At 53.4% G+C, this 17,884-nt stretch overlaps 2 protein-coding genes across 3 annotated transcripts; both read left to right on the forward strand.

Moving 5' to 3' along the window:
- Positions 1-467: 467 nt before the first annotated feature.
- Positions 468-10,384, forward strand: LOC125703682 (annexin A4-like). The gene is made up of 8 exons (XM_048968481.1): positions 468-832; positions 2,327-2,421; positions 3,900-3,949; positions 4,620-4,699; positions 5,279-5,337; positions 5,658-5,777; positions 8,834-9,020; positions 9,887-10,384. Exons 1-6 carry the CDS (start codon positions 697-699, stop codon positions 5,751-5,753), a joined length of 516 nt encoding a protein of 171 aa, XP_048824438.1. The 5' UTR covers positions 468-696; the 3' UTR covers positions 5,754-5,777; positions 8,834-9,020; positions 9,887-10,384.
- On the forward strand, positions 9,347-16,696 carry LOC125703681 (uncharacterized). 2 transcript variants are annotated; one of them, XM_048968479.1, is made up of 9 exons: positions 9,347-9,960; positions 11,203-11,520; positions 12,157-12,225; positions 12,665-12,724; positions 13,237-13,332; positions 13,753-13,860; positions 14,200-14,259; positions 14,896-15,046; positions 15,324-16,696. In XM_048968479.1, the coding sequence occupies exons 2-9, from the start codon at positions 11,361-11,363 to the stop codon at positions 15,877-15,879; spliced, it is 1,260 nt and encodes a 419-aa protein (XP_048824436.1). In that variant the 5' UTR covers positions 9,347-9,960; positions 11,203-11,360; the 3' UTR covers positions 15,880-16,696. The 2 variants fall into 2 exon arrangements, with proteins under 2 accessions (XP_048824436.1, XP_048824437.1); XM_048968480.1 differs by lacking the exon at positions 13,753-13,860.
- The last annotated feature ends 1,188 nt before the right edge of the window (positions 16,697-17,884 follow it).

The following is a 17,884-nucleotide window of genomic DNA, read 5'->3' on the forward strand; positions in this document are numbered from 1 at the left end:
GGGCTCGAACGCGTCTCGATCCGTGCGATCGCTCCCTCTCTTCCGGGGCTGCCCGGACACCGGCCGTGTCCCGCCGCTCGCGGTCAGCCGCCGCTTCCCGCAGCCCGGCGGCGTCCCGCCGCAACGACGGAGGACGGCTCGGTTCCGACGGGGGAAGAGCGGGGCCGGCGGCGGTGCGCCCGCGCCGCATTCCCCTGACCGCCCAGTGTCCCCGAGGCACGGGGCGGGCTACGGCGGGGACGCGGGGTGATGCAGCATCGCGCTTCCTCCGTCGCGCCAGCGCGACCGCGGCGGCTCCGCGTCCGCCATTGGCGGAGAGCCCGCGCTCTGTCCCTCCTCCTTCGGTCTCCCATTGGTCGGTCCGCCGAATGAGGCGGGCACTCCGCGCGGGGTTCTTCCTGTCCGCGGTCGCGCCGTCATTGCGTCATCACCGCGCGCGTCCCGCAGGGCCCCGGCCCCGGCCCGGCTGCCCGCCGCCCCGCGCCGCCCCGCGCCGCCCCGCGCCCGCTCCGCTTCCGGGGTCCCGGGGGGTCCGGGCCCCGGCTGGAGCTGCGGGAGGACGATGAGGAGGGCGGAGACGCGGAGGACCGCAGCGAGGCCGAGCCCGCTCTGCCCCGCCCCGCTCCGCTCCGCTCTGCTCCGTGCGGGCCTCTTCCTGGGAACAGGAGGGTGTGGGAGTTCTGGGTGGGACGCAGAATGTCAGCATCAGCGGCAGGATCGGCTGCTTCCTCCTCTGCTCCTGACGCCATGCGCTGGCTTCCTTTGAGGAAGCACCCCAGAAGCCAGAGCCCATTGTCCCACCTGTGGGTTCCACAGGCCGTGCAGACGTGGAGTAAGTTGAGGTTGGATATCAGGACAAACTTCTGTACAGTAAGGGTTGTTAAGCACTGCAATGCCCAGGGAGGGGGTTGAGTCACCATCCCTGACTGTGTTTAAAAACCATTTGTTGTGGTGCTCAGGGCTGAGATTTGGAGGAGGGTTGTCAGTTGGGGTAGTGTGGTTAGGTCGTGGTTGGACTCGGTGATCTTTAAGGTCACTTTTCCAACCGGTGTGATTCTCCAACAGGGCCACCAGAATTGGTGCCCAGGACCATGTCCAGATGGGTTTGGAGATCTCCAAGAGGAGACACTGCAGCCTCTCTGGGTTCCTGTGCCAGTGCTGCAGCGCTTACAGTGCAGGAGTGCTCCTGATGCTCCTGAGTGCTCCTCTTGAGAGCAGTTCGGCAGAGAAGGACCTGGGGGTCCTGATGGACGAGAGACTTAACATGAGCCAGCAGTGCGCTCTGGCGGCTCGAAAGGCAAATGGGATCCTGGGCTCCATCAGGAGAGGGGTGGCCAGCAGGGACAGGGAGGTGATTGTCCCTCTCTACTCAGCTCTTGTGAGGCCCCACCTGGAGTACTGTGTCAAACTGTACAAGAAAGACATAGAGATTTTGGAAAGGGTCCAGAGGAGGGCGATTAAGATGATCAGGGGGCTGGAGGACCTCCCCTATGAGGACAGGCTGAGGGAGTTGGGCTTGTTCAGCCTGGAGAAGAGAAGGCTGCGGTGTGACCTCATTGCAGCCTATCAATACCTGAAGGGAACCTACACCCAGGAGGGGAGTAAACTCTTCAAAAGGGCTGACAATAGCAGGACTAGGGGAAATGGATCCAAGTTGAAGGAGGGAAGATTTAGGTTGGATGTTAGGGGGAAGTTCTTTACAAGGAGAGTGGTTAGGCCCTGGAACGGGCTGCCCAGGGAGGTTGTGGATGCCCCGTCCTTGGACGTGTTCAAGGCCAGGTTGGACGGGGTCCTGGGCAACCTGACCTAAATGTGTATGTTTGGTGGCCCTGCCAGGCAGGGGGGTTGGAACTACATGATCCTTGAGGTCCCTTCCAACCCGGGTGATTCTGTGATTCTGTGTGATGTTTGGTGGCAACGTCTGCTCCTGGCACTGGGCTCCACGGGATGCAGCCTGGCTCTGTCAAGCACTCAGGAAGGCCATGAAGGGCATTGTTGAGTTGATCTCCCTCCACGAGTCAACTTTTATTTTTGCCCCAGCACTGGGAATGGCTGCTCTGGTGGTTTGTTAGAGGGAAGTGTAGCTGCTTGCATTGCTCTGCTGCACAACTGCCCTAAAAATCTTTGGGTAGTGGAAACAGAAGTGCTCTTCATGTCCCGAAATGCAGCTGCTCTGGTGGTGTGGGTCCTGGCAGCTTTGTGTGCACAGATGGAGGCCTGGGGCTGCTGAGAACTCGCCATGTAGGGGACTGGAGGTGGCACAAGAGCAGAGGGCACTTTGATTCTTGTGCAAGCAGCCTGACCAGCTTCCATTTGTTTCTTGCAGGCACGGATGAAGATGCCATCATGGAGACCTTGACCAAACTCAATGTTTGCCAACATCAGCAAGTTCTGATCACCTACAAGAGCCCTTTTAGCAGGGTAGGTGGTCTGCAGAGATGTGTGAACGTGGTTGTGTCACTTGGTGAAAAGCGAAAAATGACCTAATGACCATAAGAGAAAGGTCAGCGGAGACTTTGCCTCAGCAAAGTTGTTTGGTTCCTGTTCAGTTCAGAGCAGTTGTTGATGCAAGGAGGATTGGAGCCTGAAGAGAAGTGAACAGCTCAGTTCCTTCTGTCCTCCAAGGCCATGCCTTCTGCCAACTCCGTTCTCCTTTTTTGGCCTTCTAGGATTTGATTGATGACTTGAGTTAGAGCTGAGGGGAATTTTGAGGGGGTGATCATTGAGATGATGACTCCCACCACCATGTATGGCATGCACGAACTAAGGAGGGCTGTGAAGGTTTGGAAATCTTCCTTTCGTATGGCTCAAGTTCTGGCCAAGGGCTTGCTGCTTTGTTATGTACGTCTTAAGGAAACATGGTTGTCCGTCACGAGCAGTTGCTGGTATCTTAAATCTTGCCTTGGCAGTTCCCTAGGGAGCAGGAACAGGTGAAGGCTGCCTGAGTGAAATTCTGGCTTCTCACACCAATGAAGAAGTTGGTTGCATTAAGGAGAACTAGAAGCTTTCTAAGCAGTGTGAAAGGCCTTGTCCTGCTGCCTGACAGTCAGTGTGTGTGTGTGCAGGCAGATGTGAAGAGGAAGGAGTGTGGGGAACTTTTAGGTGTGACAAACTGGCCATCCCAGGTGTTACTGTTTGTCCAGGGAGAATCTAGACTAGAATTTCACCAGCAGCTGAATTGGTGTAAATAAAACGGGGAGGAGCATTCTGTCTGTCAGCAGGACGTGTGGCTCTCTTGCCAGTTTCTTGCTGTCTGTGCTTCTTAATTGGAGGCTGCAGCACTGATGATGATGGCTGGAGCGCTGCAGTGATGCTGAGAGCCCTGGGCCCAGCTCTGCCCGTAGCAGGTTATGGCTGGCAAATGTTGTGGGCAGCACCCAGGTGGTGGCCCTGCTCCTAACGGACGCTGTGTGTGTGTTCTTGCTAGAATCTGACTGCTCCCTTGAGGATGGCATCCTATCTGACACATCTTCCATGTTTCAAAGGGTCCTCGTGTCCCTCACGATGGTGAGCCAAGCCGAGGGGAGAAGGGGGTGAACCTTCAGAGCTGTGGGCACAGTTCTGCACTCAGTGGTGAGGAGTCCAGGCTGGCTTTTTCTCACCCTGGGTGTCCCATGGCTGCTCCTCAAACCCAGCTTCTGCAGGGAGGAGACTCTGACTCTGGGTGTGCACGAGTGCTGTGGGCTCTTCTTTAAACACCCCAGTAAAGTGGGCTGCTGCTCATTTTTAGAGGAAAGCCCAAAGCACACCTGAGCTGTGTTTCACTGTGTTTGTGAGCTAGTCTTCCCTTTGAAGGACTCCATTGTCCATCTCCAGCAGCTGATCCTGAATGAGGAATTCCCAGGAGTTGCTTCCTGGATGTTCTGGTAACTGAGTCTTCTATCCTTGTGTCTTTGCAGGGAAACAGAGATGAAGGAATGTACGTGGCTGTGCTCAGCAAGATGCTCAGGTGTGTAGTAATTTGCTTCCCAGTCTAATCTGTGTGATGCAAGGTGAAGAGAAGCCAACCTGTGAAATGGGAATGATGGCTCTAGTCTTGTTTGCAAGTCTCTAATGAGAGTCTCCAGACAGGCTGGTTACTTGGCAGGGGCAGTGACATTTTGGTTGTGGGTTGCTAGAATCTGGCTGCTCCCTTGAGGATGGCATCTGACACATCTTCCATGTTTCAAAGGGTCCTCGTGTCCCTGGTGTTCAGTAGATGTGAACTCTTCTGAGGCAGCAGGTGTCCTGGAGAGAGCCCCATTGCATCCATTCCATTCGGGCCATTTTATTCCCTCTTGAGACTGAAGAGACTGCTTTAGAAACCTAAGTACCCTCAAGGAAAGCAGAGATCATGAGGTGTGACTGCCATTGGGGCAGGGGGGAGAAGAGCTAAGGAACTTGATTGGCAGCACAAAGCAGCAGGTCTTGAAAATGGTAACAGCTGTGGTAGGAAATTAGCAAGTCTGTTAGCAATGAAAATGAATTCTTTCTGTGGGACAATCCTGGTTTAGCTGACAGTGCTGCAGGAATGATAGAATGTTCATGCAGTACATGAGGAGCTCGTTGTTACAAAGCGGTCCTTTGAATCTCTCTGACTTTCTGCCATGGATTCTTCCCCCTGGTTTTTGATGGTACAGAGGCACTGCTGACAAGGACGTAACAGACAGCGTTAAATCTGAGATGTCAGGAGACCTGGAAGGTGCTTTGCTGGCTGTGGGTGAGTGCCCTGCTTTTAAACGTTGTCTTCAAAGCAGTGAAACGATGAGAGGTGCTGTGTCTTCCCTCGAGCGGCTGTTACGTGGTTTCAGGAGGCAGTCGTGGTTTGTCTTTGTTTGTGGGCACAAAGCCAGGCTGGGTGGGACTTGGAGCGCCCTGGTGTAGAGGGGGGTGTCCCTGAGATGGCAGGGGGTTGGAACTCGATGATCTTAGGGATCCCCTCCAACCCAAACCACTCTGATTCTGTGCTTTACAGACAAAATCAGGTGGGAAAGCTTTGTGCTCTATGGTACAGTATGCTTGGCCAAAGGGAGCTGTGGCAGCAGAGGTTTGCTGTCAGGAGGCACGAAAGCCTTCATGCAAATCCTGCTGTGTGCAGGCACAGAGACATCAGCTCACAGCACATCACTGACTGCATGCCTGCACTGCAGCTGCTGTTTGTTCACCTGGAGTTGCATCTTGGCAGAAGAAACAGCTGCACCAAGGAAGTGCTGCAGCGGTGTGGAAAACCTCCTGCTTCTACTGGCCTTAATTCTCTTGTTAATTCCCTTAATTCTCTTGTTCTTGTCTCTCCTTACAGTACAGTGTGTGCGAAACGAGCCTGCGTGTTTTGCTGAAAGGCTGTGTAAACCCATGAAGGTAAACAGATTGTGGAGTAAGATTGCTTGCTTCTTTCTTGCATTTCCGTGCTCGAGTCAGCCAGCAGCATCATGGCAATCATGAGATGGAAGCTGCAGCCTCTCAGGAAACTGGCTGTTCCAGGAAAGCTCAGACTTTTCTGCACATCAGGGTAACAGCCATACTCAGGATCAAGCTGCTGCTCATGGATTGCTCCATGAATGCAAGAATTCTGTAATGAAGAGCAGCTCCTGCACAGGACTGGGCCCTGAGACCTTTGTGTCTGCGAGTGATTCTCCAGCAGTTCTGTGTCGGCTGCACGTGGCTGCTTTTCTTCCCAGGGCCTGGGAGCAGCTGACAGCACTCTGATCAGAGCGATGGTGTCCCGCTCCGAGATGGATCTGCTGGATATCAGAAGGGAATTCCTGACCATGTAGGAGTCTCTCTACTCCTTCATGAAGGTAAACTTGTCGATGTTGGACACAAACAGTGGGATTTTCTGAGTGCCTTTAAGGACTGATCCCCCCTTGACACCTGTTGGGTATTTTAGAGCAGCTGGGATGAAGCAGACCTTAAAAAAAAAAAAACGTACTGAAAATGTTCCTGAATATTGCTAAATTGTCTAGGATACGAACGCTGCAAAAAGAAATCTGTCTTAAGAAGAATTTTACTTTAATAGAACTTAGAAATTATTCATATTCCTTTTTTTTTTCTCTTCTCAGTAACTCTGTTTGCTCTGAACTTCTCTCCTCCTCTTCTTTTTTTCTGCACTCTTCTCCTTCTTTTCTCTGCACCATTCCTTCATTTCTTCCTCCATCTGTCCTTTCCTCTTTTGCTGTTCCCTCTGTTCTGCCTGCCCTCTCTTTTTTTATCTCTTGTCCTTTTTAGATCTGCTCTTCTCACCTGTATTTTCTGTTCTGCCCTCTTTCTTTTCCCCTCTCGTTCATCACCTTTCTGTTCTTCCCCCTTAGAAGCTCCTCTCTTCCCTTTTTTCTTTGTTCTGCTCTGTCTTTTCTCTCCTCTCCTCTCTGTGGCAAGAGGACTCTGAGCTCCCTTGCTGGTGTGGCAAGAGAGGCGCAGGCTCCCTTGCTGGTGCAGAAAGAGGAACGAAAGACCTTTATTGTAGTGCTTACAACCTTTAATACCCACACATCAACAACTGGTTACATGTAGGAACCAGGCACCTCGTGTGTTTACATCTGGCTCAAGTTACTGCTGAGCTTTTTTACTCATTAGCAAAACAGCAACTTTCTTTATCCCTTCTTTATTAATAGATAAAGAAGCACAGTTCAGAAACAATCCTAAAAGGAGCTAAACTAAAAGTAATACACTGAACAAAGGATGGGTTCTTTAGAGTACAAACAATAGTCCATGTAAACCAACCCCAATAATTCCAACTCTTATGATTCCTCGGTGACACAATTGATAAAGTGTGAGAGTCCAAACCAGATGAGGCCTCAGCAGGGCAGAGCAGAGGGGGAGGATCACCTCCCTTGACCTGCTGGCCACGCTCTTTTTAATGCACCCCAGGATGCCCTTGGCCCTCTTGGCCACAAGGGCACACTGCTGGCTCACGGCCGACCTGTCATCCACCAGGATACCCAGGTCCCTCTCCGCAGAGCTCCCCTCCAGCAGCTCATCCCCCAGCCTGTACTGGTGCATGCAATTATTCCTCCCCAGATGCAAGACTCTACACTTGCTGTTGTTAAACCTCATCTGTTTTTTTTTTTTTCACGTACTGTAGTTTATTCTTTGAGGCTCTCAGTCCCTGTTTCCCTAGAAAATTTAGCAGTTCGTTCGTAGCCTTTTTAACCTCTGGTTTTTCTGGTCCTGACAGCAAGAGATCATCTACATATTGTAGGAGTGACGCTTCCTCTGGTGCCTGAAAGTGTTCTAATATTTGCTCCAAAACAGATTTGGTGATTCTGCAAACCCCTGAGGCAGAACCATGCACTCATACTGTTGTTTTCACCCTCTCAGGATCTTCCCACTCAAAAGCAAATATATCTCTGCTCTCCAGATCCAGGAGACAAAAACAAAAGGCGTCTTTTAGCTCTATAATACATTTATCTTCATTTGGGACTTTATTCATCAAGGTACATGGGTTTGGAACCGCTGGATGTCGTTTTTGTACTATTTCATTAATTCTCAAGCCTTGGACCAATCGATAGGAGCCATGAGGTTTCCTTACTGGCAGAATGGGGAATTGAAGGGCGACACGCACGGTTCCAACAACCCATCTTTCAGCAATCCTTGTATCACAGGTTCAAGCTCAGTACGTCCCTCAAAAGGAACTGGATATTGCTTCTGTCTTATGGTCTCATATTTTTCCTGCAACTTTATTTTTAAAGGGGCTGTTTTCAGCCCCCTCCCCTCCTTTGCCCACACCACAGGATCTCTTTCTCATCTGCCTCAGTTAACACATTCATTGGTACTGTCATTCCCTCCTGGCGGGTTGTTATTTGCATTCCCAGTTTCATCATAAGATCTCTCCCCAGCAAATTAGTCCCTGCCTCAGGCACATGCAGTAACTGCCCTGTTATTGTCCTATTCCCTACTTTTCAAAAAGTGGCACTGTCATCCCAGTCCTGTTATCTACCCCCGTTATCCTTAGAGTCTCATCCGTTAATTTGAGTCCTGACACTCTATGAGCTAGCAGTGATCGAGCTGCCCCAGTATCGACTAAAAATACAACCTCCTCCCCTTCAGGTCCCGGTTTCACATTTACCAAGGGCTCCTGCTGGGACCAACTTTTCAGAACCCCTGACACCCTATTCTGAATTTAAAGCAGTATGTAGCTTCTCCTCTCTCTCCACTCTGGGCAGTTTTTCTTTACGTGTCCTAGCTTACCACACTTGGAACACCTCCTTTCACTGTTCTCTAATTGAGGTCTGGATCGATATCCTCGGAATTTTCCTCCTCTCTGCCACCCTCCAGGACCTGACCTCTCTTCAGTTCTCCTTTCCCTATTATCCAATCTTTGTTTCGCTACACGATCCACTGTGGAAGCCATCAACTTAGCCTTCTGTTTTTCTTCCCCATTTTCCCTTCTGGCATATATCTTCTGAGCCTCTTGTAAGAGCTCCTCCAGGGGCCTCATATTCCATCCTATCTTCTGAAGTGTTCTCTGTATGTCTGGCCATGCCTTAGTTATAAAATTCACCTTAAGGAGCCCTTGGGCTACGGGATCCTCAGGATTCATTCCTGAGTATTTTCTCATCCTGTCTCTAAGCCTTTCTAGAAAATCACTAGGGGATCCATCCTTATTCTGCTGAACCTCAAATGTCTTAGTGAGATTCTGGTTCTGAGGTTCTGCCTCCTTAATTCCAGCGATTATTATATCTTGCAAGTCCTTCATGTTCTGCCAATGTTGTGCATTATTGCAGTCCCAGTTAGGGTCTTCCACTGGATATTTTTGCTGTGCCGGCACCATCCCAAGGCATCCAGGGGGATTATTCTTTTCCCATTCTTGCATAGCAGCTCGTCTGATCGTAACCCTTTCCTCCCTTTTCACAAGGGAGTTGCTGCTGTTGGCTGCTGTTGGCAGCCGGCTCTCCCCTCAGATGGCACCGGTCCCACAGCCGCTGCGTGCCGGAGCTCCAGGCAGCACCGAGACGGAACCGCGGCACGGCGGGAGCAGTGCTGAGCACAGCGGCGCCAGAGCCGGGAGGGATGGAGAGCGGCACCTGGACAGGGAAGGAAGTGTGCGCGTGGGGTGAGGGGCTGGAAGCGGGGCTGGGATGTGGGGATGTGGAGGGAGACAGGATGGGGTGTGGGGAAGTGGGATATATATGGGATGGGCTGTGGATGTGGAATCGGTATGGGGCTCCAGGGAGCTCTGGGAGAGATACAGGGGGCTGACGGGGAAATAGAGGGGGGCTAGGAAGCTGTGGGGAGCTGGGGAGGGCTGTGAGGGGGCAGGGGGCTACAGAAGGCTGTTGGGGTATAGGGGGGGCACATGGGGCTGAAGTGGGCTGTGGCAGGGGATTGGGGTATATGGGACTCCAGGGGTGGGTCTGGGGGGATTTGAGGCAATAGAGGGCTGTGAGGAGGTTAGGGGGGACACGGTGCTATAGGGAGCTTTGGAGGGGGTTTGTGGAGGGGTACAGGTGGGACATAGGGAGATATGAGGTTATAAAAGGCTGTAGGGGAGCTACAGGAGGCTTGCATAGGCTCTAGTAAAGTATAGGGTAATATGGGGCTATGACGGGGCTATAGGGTAATGTGGGGAGAGGAGGGATAGGTAAAGGCCCAGATATAGAAACGATAAGGGGGACAAAAGGGGCCAACGGATGGATATAAAGTAACTTCAGGGGGCTGAAAGAAAAAGTAATAAAATAAAAAGTAAGAAAAGATAAAAAGTCTAAAAAAGAAAAACCAACCAAGAAACAAACAAGCAACAACAACAACAAAAATGGGGAGGGTTGTAAGGAAAATAGAAATAAAGAGGAAAGAAAGAGAATAAAAAGTGAAAAGCAATGCATGTAAATGTAGAGAACACAAGTAGGAAAGCTAACCATAGCACAGCAAAGCAAGGCAAGGCGAAGAATGAAACAATGCAACCTTGCAGGAATGGAGGAATGGGGAAGAGCTGAGCCCCGGCTTGCCACAGGAGCTGCACGGAAGGAGAAGCTGGGCCCAAAGGTAAGAGGAGCTGCTTTGGGTTGTGGGCTTGAAGCCAAGCGGAGAAGCCGTGCCCGGGAGGAGGTGTGGGCAGCTGCAGGCCACCTTGCCGTCTCCCCAAGAGATGCGGGCTGTGGGCCAGCAGCGGGCAGGAGTGCTGGCCAGAAGCAAGCATCTCTTGGAGGAAGGCAAAGTGCAGAGGAGGTTGAAGGGGAGCTACTGGGCACGGCCTTGCTCAGCAAGGGGAGGAAAGCCTGAAGGGCATGAGAAGGGAAGAGAGAAGAGCAGGCAGGCGGCGTGAAGCTTGAGCAGAGCTGAGAGGCACCGGGCAGAGCAGCAAGCAGAGGAGGCAAGTGTTGGGATTTGGTGTGAGTAGCAGCAAAAGCCAAGAGCATGAAGAAGGAGGAAGTGAGGAGAAGGTAAGTGAAGGGCAGGCGAGGTAATGGTAGGGGGAAGGGGAGGGGCAAGGGAGGTGAGGGCAAGGGAGAAAAGAGGGGGTGGGAGGAGAGGGGAAGGGGGTTGAGGGGAGGGTTAAAGGAAAATATATGATTAAAATCAGAAAAAAAGAGAAAAAAAAGAAACAAAATAGAGAAAAAAAAGGAATAGATAATAAAAATAAGGAAAAAAAAAAGATGAAGAGAAAACAGAAAAAAATGAAAAAAAGAGCAAAAAAATTAAAAAGTAGAAAAGAAAAAAAGAGAGAAGAAAACAGGTATTTAATGGAAAAAAGGGAAAAAAGAAAAAAAGAAAAAAATAAAAGGAAAAAAAAAAGGGGGAGATAGAAAAGAGAGAAAAGGACTAAAAGAAGAAAAGAGAAGAAAGGCAAAGAGAATAGGAGAAAAAAGCCAAGTAAAAAGTGAAGAATAAGAGCTAAGAAAAGAATGGGTGGCAAGAAATGTGGAGAGAGCAATGCACGGCATTGCAAAGGAAAGCAAGGCAAGAATAGCAGCAAAAGGCGGTGAATGCAGAAGAATTCCGTGAAGAGCAGGAGAGGTAATTTGGGCGTAAGGCAAGGGGAAGGGGAGGAGAGGGGAGGAGGAGGAGGGAGAAAACAAGAGGCAGGGGTGAGGGGAGGGGAGAGAGGGTGGGGTGGGGAGGGTTGAAGTGGAAATGGCACTAAAAAACCAGCTTCTGTTTCGTCATTAAAAGAGCAAAGTGAATCTCTTGGTTTGCACCAAGCAGCACAAACAACACTGCAGTGATTTTCTTTCTGCTCTGACAGCATCTCTGTGTCTTTAATGTCCCTTTAATGTCCCTTCCCAGCCCGGCCGTTCCAGCACTCCACATGACAGTCAGTGGCCTCCTGCTGCTCCGCAGGGCTGGGAATCCTCCCTCAGCACGGCAGCGAGCCCAGGGGCAGCGGCCCTGGTGGCGGAACAGCTGTGAGCTCCCGATGCTCAGCCTGGTGCCGTGAGCTCACGATGCTCAGCCCACACCCCAGGCGTTCCGTGCTGCAGCACGGTGGTGGCAGCATGGCACGAGTGTGGGGGGCCGCGGCCCCCGCCCGCCTTGCTCTCCTCCTCCTACTGGTGGCCACGTGTTCCCAGGAGACTGGTGCTGCTCCGTGGCGAGCACCAGCAGGTGGGTGGGCAGAGATGGGGCTAAAATCGAGCGGCGGCGAGGGCGAGAGATCTGGGCTCTCGTCCCCTTGTGCCCCGGGGCCGCCTGCCGTGGGGCTGTTGGGGTGGGGGGACGGGCGGCACTGCCGGAGCCAGGCGAAGGCGTGAGGAAGCGATACTCTGCAGGCCGTGCCGGGCCATGGCTCTGTGCTGGCTGAGCAGCTCTTCGCCCGGGGTGTCCTGGGGGAGCTCAGCAGATGTGTGCTGGGAAAAGCAGGAGCGTTTCTGCTCCGGCTTCCTGCTGCTCCCCGCAGACAAATCCCAGCTCCCAACAGAGCCTGCCGGCCGGAGCCCAGAACAACAAACAGGCATCGTTTCCTCCAGTGCTTTAGTGTGAGATACAGCAGGGATTTCCCAGTACAAAAGCCCTGATGGGCTTTGTGCCCTTCCGTGTGGTCCCAGCGGCATGTTGCACGTGGCCTGCAGAGAGCATTTGGAAAGCTGCTGAGAGCCAGGCTCCAGGTCGCCCTGGCCGCTCTGCAGCCTTGGCGATCCCAGCCTGGGTCTCCCATCCTGTTACCTGGCCCCTCCCAGTCACTAGGGGAAAAGGAGATCTCGACATGCAATGGGGACGAGTCTCATCTGTTCTTGATTCTAGATGACGCTGATGCTCCTTATCCAGAGGATTGGGTGGACATTGCTTTTGTGCCTCAGGAGAACCCCAGAGGTAAGTTGTGTCTTTTTCCTTGAAGGCAGAAAAAGTAATGCTGTCGTAGTTTATTCAGGTACTTAAGAACCTCCAAAAGTCTTTCAAGTCTCTTTGTGCCTTAAAGGCCCTGTTCTGTACGCAGAACAGTCCTGAGTATTTCTTTGTTTGGAGAACATGGGACATGGTTTAGTAGGAGCTATTGGGAATAGGTGAACGGTTGGACTGGGTGATCTTTTAGGTCTTTTCCAACCTTAGTGATTCTATGATTCTATAACTTCCCATTTCAGTGGGAAAGCAGCCCTTGCCAATCTTTGAAGGAGAGAACCTCTACGTTTGCCTTTGGGCCATGTCTTTCCCCGACCTGCCGCCAGTCCTTGCAGGTCACTCCAGAAAGTCCAGGCCCCAAGGTGCAGTGGAAGCTGTCCTCACCTGTGTCTGATCACATTTGTGCCTGCAGGTCTTCTCGGTGAATTAGCAGAGCGGAGTCCTGTTGCTGAGCCTGGGCTGGATGCCAGAGGTGAGCCACCAGCCTTCATCTCATGCTCTCTGCTCATATGTGGTTGTGGCAGTTGAGGCAGGGTTCAGCTTTTCACTGCCCGGTGATTTCTACTCCCTGTTTGTTGGGTGCTGCATGCTCCCAGTGTCCTGTTGGCTTCATCTCTGTACATCACAGATCTCTCCAGTAAGAAAACCCAGATGTTCTTCCATGCTGTCTCTGAGGATTGTTTCACACAACCTGGAGAGAGTATCCGGAAAGCTGCTGAGTGCCAGGCAGCTCCCACCTGCCCCCTCTGCAGCTTGCATAACTCTGCTATGCAGCTGCGTAGATGGCAGCATGTGATGGAAAGTTCTTCTCAGCTTTTGGGTGCAGAAGTGCCTCCAGGGAAGGCCAGGCAAAAATCCTTGGCTGCCTCCTGTGCTGGAGCCCCATAGGCGTCCCAGGGGCGGCTGTTGTCTTTATCGACTTCACCAAAAAGTCCATTCAGTTCAATCCTTTGTCTGAAATGTTTTTTTGTGCTTTCTGTTAAGGTCCTGAGATATGGAAAGAGACATCGAGAACTGGAAAATATCCGCAGAGGCTCTCCCATGTCCTGAAGAAAATCATGAAGGAGAAGGCAGCACAGGGTGGGTGTCTCTCTGTCTGTTCACTGAAAGACTGGGGTAGCTGAGTTTCTAGATAGATACATGGAGAAACTGTAACGTGCACAGCAGGAAAGGATGGATCAGAGCCCTCTGATCTGAACTGGCTGGTGGCATCATCTTGCAACTTGCCAGAATCGCACAAGAAGCCTGCCTGCAACCTGCTGGTCTCCCAGCAGGACAGGTCTTGCTGTCTGTGCTCACAAACTGGGAAGTGTGCAGCACTTCAGTTTGTCTCACAGAATGGCACGCAGTTTGAAGCAGAAATGGGGTGCACCACAAAAAACCCAGGCTTTGTTCCTAAACTCTACTGATGTGTCTAGAGAACTGGTGCCTCCTGCAGATACCATCTTCCTGGTGAGAAGCAGTTACTTACAGCCCCGCTCTCTTACCTCCTTTCTAAAGAGGCAGACAGAGAGCCTGGGCACAGGGATGCATTTCAGGCAGGCAGCCGTCACACACCGCACGTCCCTCTGGGAGAAACAGAGGCCAAGCACACGACTGGCGCTCCAGGTAAAGCCCCTCCTAGAGCTCCATGGCCGTGGTCAGAGGTTGCTCCCTTCCCATCACCCCCAGTTCCCAGGGATTTAGGAACTTTGGCCAGAGGAACCACATTCAGCAGATGAGGAGAGGAAATAGGACCCTCCGACGTACCTCCCTCCCACAGTCCCTGCATTCCAGAGCTTGCTGTGCCTCCCTTGAGGCGCCTGGCACACCAGCAGCCCGCAGCGGGATCCCTCCTGCAAACTGAGCTCCAGAGGGACGCACTGACTCCCTAGAGGGAGCCTCCCCGTCCTGCCGCCTCTTTGCCTGCACCATGCTGAGACTTTGCCTTTCTCTCATTCTTCACAGTGCTGTTAGAGCCCCAGGAAGCCCTGTACAACTGGATCCGTGGTTTTTTTCTGAAGAATCCAGTTGAGCAACAATCAGGCAGGAGTTCATAAAGGGGAGAAAACTCGGAGCCTGCAAGTTGTGCCCACGCCGGGGGAAAGGCAAAAAGGGAGAGGCAAGTTCGGGTGCCTGTAGAGATGGCCTGACTCTGCCTCCGAGTGGGTTCCCAGTGGGAGGGGGGAGCTCAGGGCTTGTTCTTGTCCATGTCACTCATAGCACAATTGGTTAAAGAGATCCACACGCTCTCCTTCTGCTCTAAGGAGTTTTCTTTAGTCAGACAACGTGCCCCAAGCGGTCACGGTGTGCCTGCAGCAGCACTGCCCAGCCTCACGAGGCGAGGGTGGGCAAGTGCAAAAGAAATCTTAGAGCATGATGGAGAAGAAGGAGCAAATCCATGGCCCAGGAACATTTGGATGGTGACAGAGCCAGAGTGTAAACAAAGCTGAGAGGCAGAACAGAGGCTCCAGAGTGCGTTGATGTGCAGCGCCTTTGGGAACTCCCTTAGCTTCCTCTGGAATCAGGGAAAGCATTGCAGCCTGAGGATTTTCACTTGTTCCAGGAGGCCAGCAAAATGAGAAGAGCATTTTGTGGCCGTGTCAGAGCTCCTGCGAGATTGCCAGTGTGGCACGAGACACAGCAACGACCACTTTATTCCTGCAGGTGTGGATGAGGAAGGACGTGCAAACGCCGAGCAAGTTAAAGATGCACAGAAGTTGTACCTGGAACTTGCCTCATCTGTGCCGGTTTCCCTGTTGCTAACGATGATTCTGTGCTGCATTCTTTTCTGGTGGTGCAGGAAGAGAAAGCAGTGAGTTGTTCACCCCCACCCCCATCCTGCCCAACTCTTTACTGCAGGGCTGCCATGAGCCAGGAGGCATTTCTAGTTAAAGCAGCACAGAGGCGGGTCAGCCGTTGGCTAACATGGTCTGAGATCTGTGCTGTCAGACGTTGGAGCGGCGCAGCCATTCCTGCAGCCCGTTCTTAGTGCTGGGCCTGAGACAGGCTGAGAGCCGAGGGTGGCTCTTTGCCATGAGGAAGGAGAGCAGGGGCTCTGCTGTGCCTTCAGCACGTTCTTCTCTCTGCAGGCGCCTCGCTGCAGCTGACGGAGTGCGGGACGATAGCAGCAGCTACAGCTCGCCGTCAGAGGAGGAGTCTGCTGACCTCGAGTGGCCCGACAGACGGACAAACCACCAACCATCTATGTGGCAACAACCTGCCCACCAGCCACAGGGCACCAGCAGAGCGGCCCCTGCCAGGCTGGACAGCAGCCGGGCTCAGCTACCCCCGCCTCGACCCCCGCGGCCCCCCAGCCCGGGCTCTGCATCGCGGGGGATCAGCAACAGGCCCAGCAGCCCCTGGCCCCAGTGGGCATCAATGCCTCCCCCTCATCCTCCTCCGCCATCCTTCAAGGGACAGAAGGAACCAGCCGGGGGTGGAGGCTTGCGGTCATCGGCCAGCACCGAACCGATTGCTCCCCAGCAGATGAGCGACAGGCCCAGCAGCCCCCAGCCACAGCGGGCATCAACGCCGCCCCCCCCGTCCCCCACCACCATCCTTCAGGGAACGGGAGCAGTCTCCTCAGCATGTCGGCTCAGCGGCATCGTCCAGCACCTGGATAACCACTGCCTTGGGGGAGCCTGAGAGACCCAGCAGCCCCCAGCCCCCCCCGGCACCACCTCTGCCCCCCTCCTCCTCTCCACCATCCTTTAGGAGGTGGGAGCAGCGCCCCCAGGGTGTCAGCTCAGGGGCATCATCACACCCCTGGAAAACCACTGCCAGGGGGAAACAGACCAGGCCTGGCAGCCCCCAGCGCCGCCTCTGCCATCCCTGTTCCCTCCATCACCTGTCAGGGAATGGAAGCGATCCGCACAGAGTGCCGACTCGAGGAAACTGTCCGACAGGACAGCTGCTGCCAGGGGGAAGCAGGACCTGCCCAGCAGCCCCCGGCCTCCCCAGGCGCCGTCACCAGCCTCCTGTTCCCCTTCACGATCCTTCAGGGGACGGGAGTGGCCTCCCCAGGCCTCCCCGCTGCCCTCCCCCTCCTCTCCACCATCCTTTAGGAGGTGGGAGCAGCCCCCCCAGGGTCTTGGCCTGGGGGAATTATCCAGAAGACCGACAACTGCGGCCTGGGGGAAGTGTGAGCAGTTCAGCAGCCCACAGCCGCCCCGAGCACCATCCTCTCCCTCCCCTCAAGCATCTTTCAGGCGGTGGGAGTGGCCCCCCCAGGGCATCAGCTCAGGGGCTTCATTAGATAAGTGGAAGACCACTGCCAGGGGGAAGCAGACCTGGGCCAGCAGCCCCCAGCACCCCCCAGCACTACATCTGCCCTTCCGCTCCGCTCCACTCTTCATCGGGAGGTGAGAGCACCCCCAGCATGCGGGTTTGGGACACCGTCGGACATCCGCAGAACCGCTGCTGTCATGTACCTCAGATTACCAATAAACAAAATAACATCACAGCTGTCCACGTGCTGCTGTGTCATTACCTGACCTGCTGCCAGACCTTGTGTGCCACTTGGCAGATGATGATCATACTAGTGGGAATGGCTTTAAACTCAGAGTGCAAACTGAGGTAGATGTGCAGAGGAAATTCCTCTCCCAAAGGCAGCGAGGCCCTGGCCCAGGGTGCCCAGAGGCTGTGGGTGCCCTACAGGACAGGGGACAAGGGTGGGAGTGCATGATGCAAAAGCACCAGTGTTCCTGCGTAAGGTTCAGCAGACAGCAGGCACCATCCTGCTCTGACCAGCAGGCAACCATTCGCTCTGCAATAGGAACCAAGCAAGAACTACTAGCACATTTTCTTCCTTTTCTTTTAGGTTGGCCACTGCAGTAAAGAAGAATAAGAAATCCTTTTACAAATATATCAATGGCAAGAGAAAAAACAAGGATAATCTCTATCCTTTAATTGATGCAGCGGGGAATGTGACCACAGATGACAAGGAGAAGGCTGAGGTCCTCAACGCCTTCTTTACATCTGCCTTTAATAGTCAGACCTGTTATCTTCAGGGCACTTTGTGCCCTGATCTGGATATCTGGGCTGACACGCAGAATGTCTCCCCGGAGACCGAGGTGGAGGCCGTTAGGGAGCTCCTCCTCCATCTGTGGGCAGTCACAAGTCCATGGGACCGGATGGGCTTCATCCTAGGGTGCTGAGGGAGTTGGCGGGGGTGATTGCTAAGCCGCTCTCGGCTATCTGCCAGCGCTCCTGATTGACTGGAGAGGTTCCAGAGGATTGGAGGCTTGCTGATGTGACTCCCATCTACAAGAAGGGCCGTAAGGAGGATCCAGGGAACTACAGGCCTGTCAGCCTGACATCAGTGCCAGGGAAGGTCATGGAACAAATCCTCCTGGGAGAGATCACATGGCTCGTGCGCGACGTCCATGGGATCAGGCCCAGCCAGCATGGGTTCATGAAAGGCAGGTCGTGTTCGACCAACCTCATCACCTTCTACGACTGGGTGACCAGACTGGTAGATGAGGGAAAGGCTGTCGATGTCGTCTACCTAGACTTCAGCACAGCCTTTGACACGGTCTCTCACAGTATCCTGCTGCAGAAACTGGCTGCCCGTGGCTTGGACAGTTTTACCCTCCGTTGGATCAGGAACTGGCTGGAGGGCCATGCTCAACGGGTGGTGGTCAATGGAGTG

This window comes from Lagopus muta, chromosome 22 (assembly GCF_023343835.1).
Source record: "Lagopus muta isolate bLagMut1 chromosome 22, bLagMut1 primary, whole genome shotgun sequence".
Classification (NCBI taxonomy): Eukaryota; Metazoa; Chordata; class Aves; order Galliformes; family Phasianidae; genus Lagopus; species Lagopus muta.

Coding starts and splice junctions, on each gene's coding strand:
- LOC125703682 (XM_048968481.1), top strand. CDS start 697: ATGTCAGCATCAGCGGCAGGATCGGCTGCTTCCTCCTCTGCTCCTGAC. Junction 833..2,326: donor ACAGGCCGTGCAGACGTGGA/GTAAGTTGAGGT, acceptor TGTTTCTTGCAG/GCACGGATGAAGATGCCATC. Junction 5,338..5,657: donor GGCTGTGTAAACCCATGAAG/GTAAACAGATTG, acceptor TTTTCTTCCCAG/GGCCTGGGAGCAGCTGACAG.
- LOC125703681 (XM_048968479.1), top strand. CDS start 11,361: ATGCTCAGCCCACACCCCAGGCGTTCCGTGCTGCAGCACGGTGGTGGC. Junction 11,521..12,156: donor TCCGTGGCGAGCACCAGCAG/GTGGGTGGGCAG, acceptor TCTTGATTCTAG/ATGACGCTGATGCTCCTTAT. Junction 13,861..14,199: donor GCACACGACTGGCGCTCCAG/GTAAAGCCCCTC, acceptor CATTCTTCACAG/TGCTGTTAGAGCCCCAGGAA.